General features: G+C 40.4%; 1 protein-coding gene across 2 annotated transcripts in view; it reads left to right on the top strand.

Annotated features, from left to right (window-relative positions):
• Positions 1-12,977, top strand: part of Racgap1 (Rac GTPase activating protein 1) — a 30,754-nt gene that overhangs the window by 15,577 nt on the left and 2,200 nt on the right. For both annotated transcript variants that reach the window (XM_048364747.1, XM_048364738.1), the window contains exons 6-16: positions 1,252-1,305; positions 2,167-2,247; positions 2,616-2,733; positions 3,204-3,334; positions 5,135-5,299; positions 8,062-8,157; positions 8,244-8,442; positions 10,205-10,310; positions 10,456-10,588; positions 10,750-10,885; positions 12,646-12,751. In XM_048364747.1, the coding sequence (XP_048220704.1) occupies positions 1,252-1,305; positions 2,167-2,247; positions 2,616-2,733; positions 3,204-3,334; positions 5,135-5,299; positions 8,062-8,157; positions 8,244-8,442; positions 10,205-10,310; positions 10,456-10,588; positions 10,750-10,885; positions 12,646-12,751 (1,325 nt within the window). The remainder of the gene's footprint in view (positions 1-1,251; positions 1,306-2,166; positions 2,248-2,615; positions 2,734-3,203; positions 3,335-5,134; positions 5,300-8,061; positions 8,158-8,243; positions 8,443-10,204; positions 10,311-10,455; positions 10,589-10,749; positions 10,886-12,645; positions 12,752-12,977) is intronic.

The raw sequence follows: 12,977 nt of genomic DNA on the forward strand, positions 1-12,977 counted from the left end.
CAAAAGTCAATGTTTAGGAGGGGGAAATACGGCCATTTTAGTCAATTCCTTTTGGAAATAAGAGATGTAGAGTAGGGGGCTGGGAATATGGCCTAGTGGTTAAGTGCTCACCTCCTATACATGTAGAAGCCCTGGGTTGGATTCCTCAGCACCACACATATATAGAAAAAGCTGGAAGTGTCGCTGTGGCTCAAGTGGCAGAGTGCTAGCCTTGAGCAAAAAGAAACCAGGAACAGTGCTCAGGCTTTGAGTTCAAGCCCCAGGACTAGTCAACAACAACAACAACAAAAAGAAATATAGAGTAGGTCTGGGTTATATAATAAGACAAGGCTATGTAGGAGGCTAAGATCCAGAAGATTACAATTGGAAGCCAGTCCAGAGAGAAAGATGTATGAGACTCATCTCCCAAACACCCCAGCTAACCAGAAAAATGCTAGGCTTGAGGCATGACTCAAATGGTAGAGCCTCAGGCAAGAGTGTTCAGAGCTCTGAGTTCAAACCCTAATACTGGCAAAAACAACAACATAAAGCATACTATCAGCTGATTTTAAGGTAGACATGTGCTATGATACCTTTTCTAACTAAAGCCGAATCAACTAATATCTAAATTAGCTAGGCAAATTTGGTGAGCTACTATTTTCTCTATGCAACTATTTCTACATACTATGTCCCTGTTTCAGGGACAGTCAGGAATAAATTACAGGTACATACTAAAATGAATGCAAATAAGTGAATTGAAATTAGGTCATAAAAAGAGAAATAATTTTCTAGAGGTGAACTTTTTTTTAGAGTCCAAAGAAGAGGAATGATCAAAAGACATAAACTTTTGAATTGGCAGTGTTGTTCAGAAGATCTGGTAGAAAGCAACAATCCCTTAAGGGCAAGAATTACACTTGACATGACTAGTGTAGTACCTAACATTCTGTAGGTTCTAAAACTAATTACAAAAATAACCAGAAATAAAGGACCAGACACTAGAAATAATCACGATAGATGTTGATTCTTTAACCTTTTCTTGTCTCTGTGGTATTGATTCCTGATTCTATTATAATAGCTTCAATTTTTAAAAGAAAACCAGTTAACTTTACTATATCTCTATAGCTACAACATTGGAGGCTTTCCCGTTCCCCCTGTCCTCAAATAGTTTAGGTAGCTTGGCTCCCAAAGGATTTCAAGTTTGCTGTAGATGTATTTGCATAGTGCTTATGAGAGATCTAACTAAAGAAATTAATATACTGTAATTGTCAATAGGACTGGGATTCTTCCATGGTGAGGAATTTCAAACTGAAGAAAAGAGAAAAGAGGGTATGTATGGTTGGTTTTGCTTTTGTATAAAGTAGCAACAGGAGTTTACTTGCTTAGTGTGATGGCCTACACCCGTAATCAGGATTCTGAGGATCATGGAGTGGGACCTGCCTGGCCTACATAGCAAGATGCAAGTGGAAAGCGAGTTTTCCTTTTTTTTTCCCCCTGGGATTTGAACTCTTGAGATCTTGTGCTAGGCAAGCACTCTATCACTTGGGGCATGCGCCCAGCCTACAAAGAGTTTTCTTTGGAAATTTTGGCAAGCTAGACCACTTCTGACATGTTACCATTGTTAAGCTCATATACAAACAAATTCATACTGTAGAGCTATATTGATATTCTTTGAGATAGTGACTAAAGACAGAATTCTCTCCTATTTCATTTGTCTGGGCTGCATCTCAATTCATTCATGCGCTAGAAAAGGATATGCTTAAATTTGTTGTGAATTGTCATATAAAATTGTATGCAAGGCTTTTATGCTCTAATACAAGGTTCAGATAAAAATGTGTGAATAATGGGATATAAAGACCTGTTTGTGTGTACTTGTTTAGGATATTTGATATGTTTCCAAAGACTTAATGTCCTAGAATAGGATTACAGTTTTACTCTTCTGGTGCTGTCATCTAAATTTCTTCAAAGCTTGTTCCTTTTTCTACAGTGCTGTGAACATTTTTGGGTTCATGTAACTTATTTTTCATGTGGAAATGGGCTATAAAAGATAAAGCACGTTGTTTGTTATTTACTATAGCCCTGGTCCTTGGGGCTTACATTCAGCTGTCTTGATAGAATAATTTTATCTTCTGTGCATCAGATCCTACTTGATACTAAAGATTTTGGTCCTTGTCCCCTCCCCTCCTCTAGCGCTCTAGTAGCCGACAGTTTGTTGATGGACCCCCTGGGCCTATAAAGAAAACTCGTTCCATTGGCTCCACAGTAGACCAGGTAATGAGTCAGGTCAAGAGAATTGGGATCTTGAACACATAAAAGCAGTGAAATGTCTGTGTCAACATTATAGCGTTAGTTTGAGAAGATACAATATTGGAGTTTTTCTATGTCATGGTCCTTATCATTCGTATGATTGGAATTACTGTGGCTAAGTAAGCAGCTGTAAATCTGATTCTTTTTTGCTTATTTATATTCCACTATGTCATACATATTTTTAAAGTCTGAGATTTGAACTTAAAAATGTTTTTGTGCTAGTCCTACAACCTGGATTAAGGCTCAACAGTTTTTTATCTAATCCCAAATTATTGTATAGCAGTGGGAAAGTTAGGTGGTTTGTATTCCTTCTTCTCATATTTTTGTTGCAGGCGAATGAATCCATAGTTGCAAAAACGACAGTGACTGTTCCCAATGATGGTGGGCCCATTGAAGCTGTTTCCACTATTGAGACGGTGCCATACTGGACCAGGAGCCGAAGGAAAACAGGTCTGTTAAATCTGACTAAACAGCTTGTATAGGTCCTGTAATCCTAGTACCTGGGAGGCTGAGGTAAGGGAGGTTTGAGTCCATCCTGTCTCATAGAGACAGTTCATTAAAAGTGAATGAATGCATGAATAAAGGTGTGAATGAATATATAAAACAGCTGGTAAAATTTAGTAGAGTTGTTTTTTTTTTTTTTAGAACCCTCTTGAGTCAGGGGATGGTTAAAATTTGGGTCATTTTTTATTGCTGCCTATACAAGACTAGAGGACTGGTTGATTGTACACGCTTTACTTTTGGATTGCCAGCATGGATAACTAGTTTTTCTTAAAAGTATTTTTCCCCCCCAAATAGTTGGTGGTATTCATTTATAATTTAAAGTACAAATTACTGTTTGTCAGTTACTTAAATAATGGGGCTGAAATTTAGAAGGAACAAAATACTTAAGACAAGGCTTAAATTTGATTGTTTTCTAGGTACTTTACAAACTTGGAACAGTGATTCCACCCTTAGCAGCAGGCCATTGGAGCCAAGAAATGAGGCAGACAATTTGGGCACGCCACAAACAAATGGAGGGATGCGCCTACATGACTTTGTCTCTAAGACGGTAAATATATGATGGCTTCATTTCCTTTCAAGCACTTTTTTTTTTTAAACTTATGGCCTCAGGCTAGCTAGGCAGATGATCTATACTGATCCAGTCTTCTAGCTCTTTTTGGCACTTTTTTTATTACCCATCCTGAGGCTTGAATTAGGGCCTGGGCAATGTCCCTGACCTTTGGAGCTTTTTTTGCTTAAGGCTAGCACTCTACTCCTTGAGCCATAGTAGCTCTGTTGTCTGGCTTTTGGAGAGAGAAGAGTCTCACAGATTCTCTTGCCCAGTCTGACCTCAAACTGTTATCTGCAAATCTTGAGTAGCTAGATGTGAACCACCAGCATCTGGCAGGCACTGGATATTTTTGAGATAGGGTTTCAATTCCTGCTTAGGTGCATGCTATTTTAAGCTTCCTGTTGAAGCTATGATGACAGACACATGCCACTATGCTCAGCCTCTCCTGTTGAGATGGAGTTTCATGGACTCTTCTGCCTAGGCTGACCTCTAACAGTGATCATTCCAGTCTTATCTACCCAAGTAGCTAGGATTAAAAGTGTGAGCCACAGGTGCCCAGATATTTATTTATGAGATCTTACTATGTTGTGTAGGCTGGTGGTCCTCACATTTTGTCAACTGTCTCAGTACTGAGTACTGAGATTGTAAGTCTGTGGCTTTACTGATTAAAGAAAACAATGTACTTTATGGAATTTTGGGTAAGAATTACATTTTTTTTTTCTTTTGTATCAGTCCTGAGGCTTGAATGCAGGACCCGGGCTCTTGTCTCTGAGCTTTTTTGCTCAAGGCTAATGTTCTACCATTTGAGCAATAGTTCTACTTCTGGCTTTTTGATAGTTAATTAGAGATAAGTGTCTCATGGACTTTTTTTTTTTTTTTTGCCAGTCCTGGGGCTTGGACTCAGGGCCTGAGCACTGTCCCTGGCTTCTTTTTTTTTTTTTTTTTGCCAGTCCTGGGCCTTGGACTCAGGGCCTGAGCACTGTCCCTGGCTTCTTCCCGCTCAAGGCTAGCACTCTGCCACTTGAGCCACAGCGCCGCTTCTGGCCGTTTCTGTATATGTGGTGCTGGGGAATCGAACCTAGGGCCTCGTGTATCCGAGGCAGGCACTCTTGCCACTAGGCTATATCCCCAGCCCCCTGGCTTCTTTTTGCTCATGGCTAGCACTCTACCACTTGAGCCACAGTGCCACTTCTGGCTTTTTCTATATATGTGGTGCTGAGGAATTGAACCCAGGGCTTCATGTATGTTTGGCAAGCACTCTACCACTAGGCCTTCCCTGCCCCTCATAGGCTTTTTATTGGGGGGTGGGGTGGCTGGGCTGGCTTTGAATTGTGAATCTCAGATCTCAGCCTTACCTTCTGAGTAGTTAGGATTACAGATGTGAGCTGCCAGCCAGTGCTTGCTTTTGGTTTTTAAGAGTTACATTAAATATATAAATATATATATATGTGTGTGTGTGTGTGTGTGTGCGTGTTTATGTGTGTGTTTATTTATTGTTGTTATTAAGATTTTGTATAGAGGGATTACCATTTCATGAGTCAGGTAATGAGTACATTTCTGTTTTGGACAGTGTCACCTTTTTCTTGGCATTCCCCAAGGTCCCCTCCTGCCCCTGCCTACAAGTTGCATAGTTCACCTTCCACATAGTGTCTACTGAATACCATTTTGGTTTTTGAGAGTTACATTTTAAAAAGCATGTAAATGGCTTGGAAAGTTGACAACATACCAAGTCCTCAATATATGTTGGCAATTTTATAATTCATTTACTCTATTCCTTCTGTCCTGTTTTATCCTCAGGTTATTAAACCCGAATCCTGTGTTCCATGTGGAAAGCGGATCAAATTTGGCAAGCTGTCTCTGAAGTGTCGAGACTGCCGTGTGGTCTCTCATCCAGAATGCCGGGACCGCTGTCCCCTTCCCTGCATCCCTACCCTTATAGGAACACCTGTCAAGATCGGAGAGGTATGACTCGTGGACTTTGTCGTTGTGGGGCTTCTTTAGCCTTTTGGAGACTTAATGTCAGCTTTTATTCTAAAATTATTGCTGCCAGATGTATTTCCCTCCTTGAAAAATAGAAATAGCAAAATGTTAACTTGTAGCAGTGTTGTTGGGGTTTGTCTGTTTAATGATCTTTCTAAATCAAACTCTTTTTCCCTCCCTTTCTTTATTCTCTTTCCTTGCTTTCTTTCCTGCCTTTCTCATTTTCTCTTCTGGTCTTATCTTATCCTGCTGTGGAAAATTTCAGACATACAGACAGATTAGACATACACAAGTTAACCTGAGGGTTTTTTTTTTTTTTTTGGCTGGTCATAGGGCTTGAACTCAGGGTCTGGGAGTTGTCCTTGAGCTCTTTTGCTAGAGGCTAGCGCTCTGCCACTTTGAGTCACAGTGCCAGTTTGGTTTTCTGATGGTTAGTTGGAGATAAGACTCTCATGGACTTTCCTGTTTGGGCTGGCTTTGAGCTGGGATTATAGGCATGAGCTACTGGTACCTGACAACCCTGAGTTCTTATAACTTCCATGCCAATTCTTTTTTTTGTTTGGCCAGTCCTGGGGCTTGGACTCAGGGCCTGAGCACTGTCCCTGGCTTCTTTTTGCTCAAGGCTAGCTCTCTACCACTTGAGCCACAGTGCTACTTCCACCCTTTTCTGTTTATGTGGTGCTAAGGAATCGAACCCAAGCACTCTACTGACTCCACTGCTAAGCCACATTCCTAGCCCCTCATGCCAGTTCTTGAGTTATTTTCTTTTTTTTTTTTTTTTTTTCTTATTTATTGTCAAAGAGAGGTTACAGTTTCATACGTTAGGCCTTGGGTACATTTCTTGTACTATTTGTTACCTCCTCCCTCCTCCCCCCTCCCCCTTTTTGAGTTATTAATTTTTATCTGTGAATATTCTTTCTCATATGTTAGAGATATTTCATAGCAAGGTTAGGTTACTGGGCTCAAAGTATACAGCTCAAGTGGTAGGGTACCTGCTTAGCAGTCAATAGCCCTAGTTCAAATCCTAGCACCACATAATTACTAAAAAATCCTGACTATTGCTGGGTGCCAGTGGCTCATACAGATAATCCAAGATATCAAGAGGCTAAAATCTGGAGGATTACAGTTTGAAGCCAGCCCAGGCAGAAAAGTCTTTGAGACTCCCTTTCCAAAATAACCAGCCAAAAAACAGGGCTGAAGGTATGCCTCAAGGGGTAGAATTCCAGCAAGCAAACCAAGTGTAAGATCCAATTCTGGTAGAGGCAAAAAAAAAAAAAATTACCTAGAAAATATTATGTAAGCAACATTAGCAAGAATTAGAATAAAATGATTGTGTTGCTACCCTCCATAAACCAAATGTTATCAGCAGTATTTGTGTGTGAACTTAGGACCTTGCATGTGCTAATCAGGTACTCCCTATTTATGCCACATCCTCATCGCCACTCTCCTGATCTTCAATTTTTATCAAAGCATGCAATTTTTTCTTTTTACAAGTTTTAATAGAACTGTGGATGTTGGGCTCTGGTGGCTCATATCTTTAATCCTAGCTACTCAGGAGGCTGAGCTCTAAGGATCACAGTTTGAAGCCAGCCTGGGCAGGAACATTCATGAGGCTCTTTATTTCTAATAAACTACTCAAAAAAAAGCCAGAAGCAGTGCTTTGGCTCAAGTGGTAAAGTGCTAGCCTTGAGTAAAACAAGCTCAGGGACAGCACCTAAGCTTTGAGTTCAAGCCCTAGGATCAGAGGGCACATGTGCATGCACACCACATACAAATAGAACCATGGAGTTCTCTCCTTTGTGTAATTTGCATTATGAGGTGTGTGAAGTAATTTTTTAAACTGAGAAGTATAAAAGGATTTATTTTTTATTTTTGTTTATTGAGATAGTTGTGCTCTGATAGCCTAGGCCTGTCTCCATCTAAGATCCTTTTTTTCCTCTGCTTACCTGAGTGTTGGTGTTTCAAGGCATGTGCACAGCAAAGATTTTATTTTTTTGAGTAGTAAATTAGCTCACATTGAAGGCCATGACTGTAATCTCTTGCTTGCATCCTGCTGTAGCTGGTGATCTTAGTCCTTGTTCCTGTAAAAATGGAATATGTGATTATAAGTCAGTCCTAGTGTGGAGGTAGAAGATATAACTAAGAATCTGTTTTGTTTCATTTCAAGGCACTGGGAATTAAACCAAGGCTTGGGAATGTTCTACCAAGCCACACTTCCAGCCTAAGATCTCAGTTTTAATAGATGTTTTGAAAATAGGCATTAAGCTGGGCATTGGTGGCTCATGCCTGTAATCCTAGCTACTCAGGAGGCTAAGATCTGAGGATCGTGGTTCAAAGCCAGCCTGGGCAGGAATGTCTGTGAGACTCTTATCTCCAATAAACCACTAGAAAACCAGAAGTGATGCTGAGGCTCAAGTGGAAGAGCACTATCCTTGAGCTGAAGAGCTCAGGGACAGCGCCTAGACCCAGAATTCAAGCCCCATGACTGACAAAAAAAAGAAAAGAAAACAGGCATATAAAAGTATTAGTATTAGGGAGAGGGGAATGAGGGAGGAGGTAACAAACAGTACAAGAAATGTATCCAATGCCTAACGTATGAAACCTCTCTGTACATCACTTTGACAATAAACACAAAAAAAAGTAAAAAAGAAAAAAAAGTATTAGTATTAGTTCACAGATAATTTTATACACATGGTCTTCTGTTGCTCTAAATAGTGTAAATAATTCAAAGCTCTCTTTTTCAGGGAATGTTGGCTGATTTTGTGTCCCAGACATCTCCAATGATACCCTCCATTGTTGTTCACTGTGTAAATGAGATTGAACAGAGAGGGCTGACTGAGGTAAGAATCAACTCTGGGGAAGAGTGGATTTGCTATTTGTGTTGTTTATGTTTAGGAATTTCTTAAAAGTGTCATCTTGATAATAGACAGGCTTGTATCGGATCTCTGGGTGTGACCGGACAGTAAAAGAGCTGAAAGAGAAATTCCTCAGAGTGAAAACAGTTCCTCTTCTCAGCAAAGTGGATGATATCCATGCCATCTGTAGCCTTCTAAAAGATTTCCTTCGAAACCTCAAAGAACCCCTCCTGACCTTTCGGCTAAACAAAGCCTTTATGGAAGCAGCAGGTAAGAGCAGATCTTAGTATGCAATGTGAGTTCCACCAGGCCTGGAACTTCTTCACCATTTTCACTGCTTTATCTGTTGCTTAGTACAGAGCCTCAAACAGTAAGTAGGTGCCTTAACCAGTAATTTGGTGGATGAGTCACTGCATACATGCCTGCTCTTTTACTTTTTAAACTGTTTGGGTTGTTAAGTGTTTTTGTTGTTGCTTTTGTGGGTTTTTTTTTGTGGGGGGGGGGGGTCAAGTTTTAGGTTGTCCTTTTGAAGTTAGAATTATCTTTGATTCCTTTTCTTTCTGCTCCAAACCTTGTCAGCAGCTTTGTAAAATATATCTTAAATTTGGTATTTGTCAAGAATGGTAGTTGAAGAATGACTGCCTCTCAGGATGTACTCTTTCTCCAGGATGTGGTAAGAACGTGCTAACAGATTGTCCTGCTTCTCCTCATGCCTTCTGCAGTATGATCTTCATATAGGAGCTAGAGTGGTCCTTTTAACATTTAAGAGATGATGTTCCTCTGGCCTCAGTACCCTGCAGTGACTTGCCATCATCTTCAGAATGAAATCCAGCTTTTAACATGGCTCAAAGGACCCTGTGTGATTTGGCTCCTGTTACATCCCCAGTGCCATTTGTTCATTGCCTTCCCTGCTCCTCATCTTGTTACCCTGGAATTCTTACAGTTCTTAAAACATAACAGTTTTACTCCCTGCATCAAGTCCTTAACATTTTCTATTTCTCAGCCTTAAATTTTCTTCATCTAGATACTTGTTTTCTTTCTTTATTTCTTTCAAGTTTCTCCTTAGTTAACTTATCCTTAAAACACCATTCCTAAAATAATAGTTTCCTTTACTTTCTAGCTTCTTTACCACCATGTTTTCTCTTCTCTCTCTCTCTCTCTTTTTTTTTTTTTTGGCAGTACTTGAGTTTGAACTCAGAGCTCCATGCTTGTGCTCCCCCACTTGAGCCATGTCTTCAGTCTTGCTTTTTGCTGGTTATTTTTGGAGATAGAGTCTAATGAACTTTTTTGTCCAAATTGGTCTGAAACCACAATCCTCAGGCTCTCTACCTCCTGAGTAGTTAGGGTTATAGGAAAGAGCTACCAGCACCTGGCCCCATATTTATCACTACCTGATAGGTATTTGCTTTTGGACAACATCCTAATAGAACATATGTTCTGTAAGGTGAACACTTTTTGTTGTTATTTTGTTTTAGAATAGTGTCTGGTTCATAGTACACTTTTTTTTTTTTTTTTTTTCTGGCCAGTCCTGGGCCTTGGACTCAGGGCCTGAGCACTGTCCCTGGCTTCTTCCTGCTCAAGGCTAGCACTCTGCCACTTGAGCCACAGCGCCGCTTCTGGCCGTTTTCTGTATATGTGGTGCTGGGGAATCGAACCTAGGGCCTCGTGTATCCAAGGCAGGCACTCTTGCCACTAGGCTATATCCCCAGCCCCATAGTACACTTTTAAAATGTCTTATGAGTGAATATCTTCTTGGTAATTGTTACTGCAGGTTGTATGCCTGCCCGTATAGGTTACCTCCTACTCTCCCTACCAAACTGTAAGGGTGATTTTTGAGAGGTTCTGACTTCTAATATTGAGCTGCTGGCCAATATCCTGTTTGTTAATGAAACTGGAGTCTGATGAAGTCATGAACCTAATCAGAGCTGTTCTGAAGCTTACTGTATAGATGAGACTTTGTGGTCGATAACTTGGAAGCCCGCTGTCAAGGGAAGGAAGTCTAGACCTCTTGGCGCATTCTTTTCATTTACAGAAATCACAGATGAAGACAACAGCATAGCTGCCATGTACCAGGCTGTCAGTGAACTGCCCCAGGCCAACAGGGACACATTAGCCTTCCTCATGATTCACTTGCAGAGGTGAGTAGAGCAGATACTTCTTGTGGGAGTTAGGGAATTTTCCAAGGAGAGGATAACATAGGTTGGATATTAAAAGTGTGAGGGATAAATTGCTTTCTTGTAGAATTTATATTTTAGTCTCCTAATTTAATACTCCTCTGTTTAGAGTGGCTCAGAGTCCAAACACTAAAATGGATGTTGCCAATCTGGCTAAAGTCTTTGGTCCTACGATAGTTGCCCATGCTGTGCCCAATCCAGACCCAGTGACAATATTACAGGATGTCAAGCGCCAACCCAAGGTAGGAGGGAGGGAGAAGGGGGGTAGAAAAAGAGGGAAGGAAGGAAGGAGAGGGAAGGGGAAAGGGATGGGGAGGGTGAGAGAGAGAGTGCAGTGGAATAACATGAGAGAACAGTGAGACCCTGAGCTTGGAAGCTTGTGAACATATTTAGTGTCTTTCAGGTAGTAGAGCGTCTGCTTTCACTGCCTTTGGAGTACTGGAGTCAGTTCATGATGGTGGAGCAAGAGAATATTGATCCTCTACGTGTCATTGAAAACTCAAATGCCTTTTCAACACCGCAGACACCAGATATTAAAGGTCAGGCCTAGGTTGTGCTTCTTCAGAAGGAACTTGCCTCTTCAGTTTTCCCTGTGTTTTAGTTGCTACAGCTAGCTGTTTTGATATTCATATTCTTCAATAAAAATTAAATCTAGAAAATTCTAATGTTAAAGGAGAAATTTCATGTTTCTACTATCCTGGTGTTTCCTTTTTCCTTTTTGGTGATACTAAGGGTCAGAGTCTAATACTTGCTATAGGCAACTGCTCGACCACTTTTTTTCCTTTTTTTTTTTTTTGCCAGTCCTGGGCCTTGGACTCAGGGCCTGAGCACTGTCCCTGGCTTCCTTTTGCTCAAGGCTAGCACTCTGCCACTTGAGCCACAGCGCCACTTCTGGCCGTTTTCTGTATATGTGGTGCTGGGGAATCGAACCCAGGGCCTCATGTATATGAGGCAAGCTCTCTTGCCACTAGGCCATATCCCCAGCCCCCTGCTCGACCACTTGAGCCATGCCCAGTCATATTTCTTTCTTCTATAGCTATATATTTTTAAATTTTGATATGACAATAGTTAGATATAACTTGTTCTTAATTTCACTTAGCATATTGTGGCAGGGCTTTTTTGTTGTTGCTGTATAAACTTGTTTTGTTGGTTGTAAATGCCAATTTACGGAAATGTTAACTATTAATATTTTCAGTTTTTCAGGGTTACAAATAATGCTACAGCCAACATAATATGTATATAATCTAGTGATGAATTCCTGAATAGAAATTAAAGGGCTTGATCATTTTTATGTTTCTTGGTGTTTTTACCAACTTGATTTGTCTCTTTCCTTTTTTTTTTTTTCCGTGGTACTGGGGATTGAACTTGTGGCCTTCTACAGTTGAGCAATACAACTTGAGCCACATTCTCTTGATTAAACTTTATATTTTGGTTGGTGGCTCTGAGATTTGAACTCAGGGCCTTGCACATGCTAGGAGTGCTACAGTTGTAGGTAAGCCTGTAACCTTTTTGCTTATCAGAGAAGGTCTCATTTTTGCTCACACTGGCCTGGACTGTGATCCTTCTGTTTAAACTTCTCTCATAGCTGGGATGACAGGCATGTCCTACCATTTATTGAGATGGAGTTTCACAAACTTTTTGCTAGGCTGACCTCAAGCCCCAGTCCTCTTGATAATTAGCTGAGTTTACAGTCCTCTTTTTTTTTTTTTTTTTCTTTTCCAGTCATGAGGCTTTGAACTCAGGGCCTAGGCACAGTCCCTGAGCTCTTTTGCTAAAGGCTAGTGCTCTACCACCTGAGCCACAGCACCACTTCCAGTTTTTTTTCTGAGTAGTGTTTTGGAGATAAGAGTCTCACAGACTTTCCTGTCTGGGCTGACTTTGAACCACAAGCCTCAGATTCAGCCTCAGATCTCAGTAGCTAGGATTACAGACAGGAGCTACCAAGTGCATAGACCAAATTTGCCTCTTATAAGCTTTTCCTCCAACAGTTTTGTATGGTTCCCTTTTAAGGAAGCACATTATTCTAGTTCATGTAAAAATCAATGTTTAGATGTTATATATGTGAAGTTTGAGAATGGGAGTGAATGTTAAGTATTCACTGAGTGGTTACCTGCATAGTTTAAAATATAACATCAGTTTGTTACAAAATGATGACAAAAATGATTTGTGAGATGTTGCTAGGTATCTAAACTTAGCTCTTAAGTACTTTTGAAGGCAGTCAGCTTTAAACTGATCATCTTCAAAGATGTATTCTTTTTTTCCTTTCTCTTTTAAAAATATGTCTGATCTTTGTTTGAAGTGAGCTTACTAGGGCCTGTGACCACACCTGAGCACCAGCTTCTCAAGACTCCTTCATCAAGTTCCCTGTCACAGAGAGTACGCTCCACCCTCAAGAACACTCCCAGGTACATAGAATTATCTTCTTATAAATAAAAAAATGACTGTTTCCTTAGACTTCTTCCTAGCATGTTGGAACTTAGTGAAAGAAAAATTAAAGTAGATCTTAAGCTAGAAACTACTTAAAAGGAAACATAGAGACTCAGTGCTAGTGGCTCACATCTATAATCCTAGCTACTCTAGAAATGGAGGATCATTGTTTGAAGCCAACCTAGGCCAAAAAAATTTGCAAGC

Source organism: Perognathus longimembris, chromosome 1 (assembly GCF_023159225.1).
Source record: "Perognathus longimembris pacificus isolate PPM17 chromosome 1, ASM2315922v1, whole genome shotgun sequence".
NCBI lineage: Eukaryota > Metazoa > Chordata > Mammalia > Rodentia > Heteromyidae > Perognathus > Perognathus longimembris.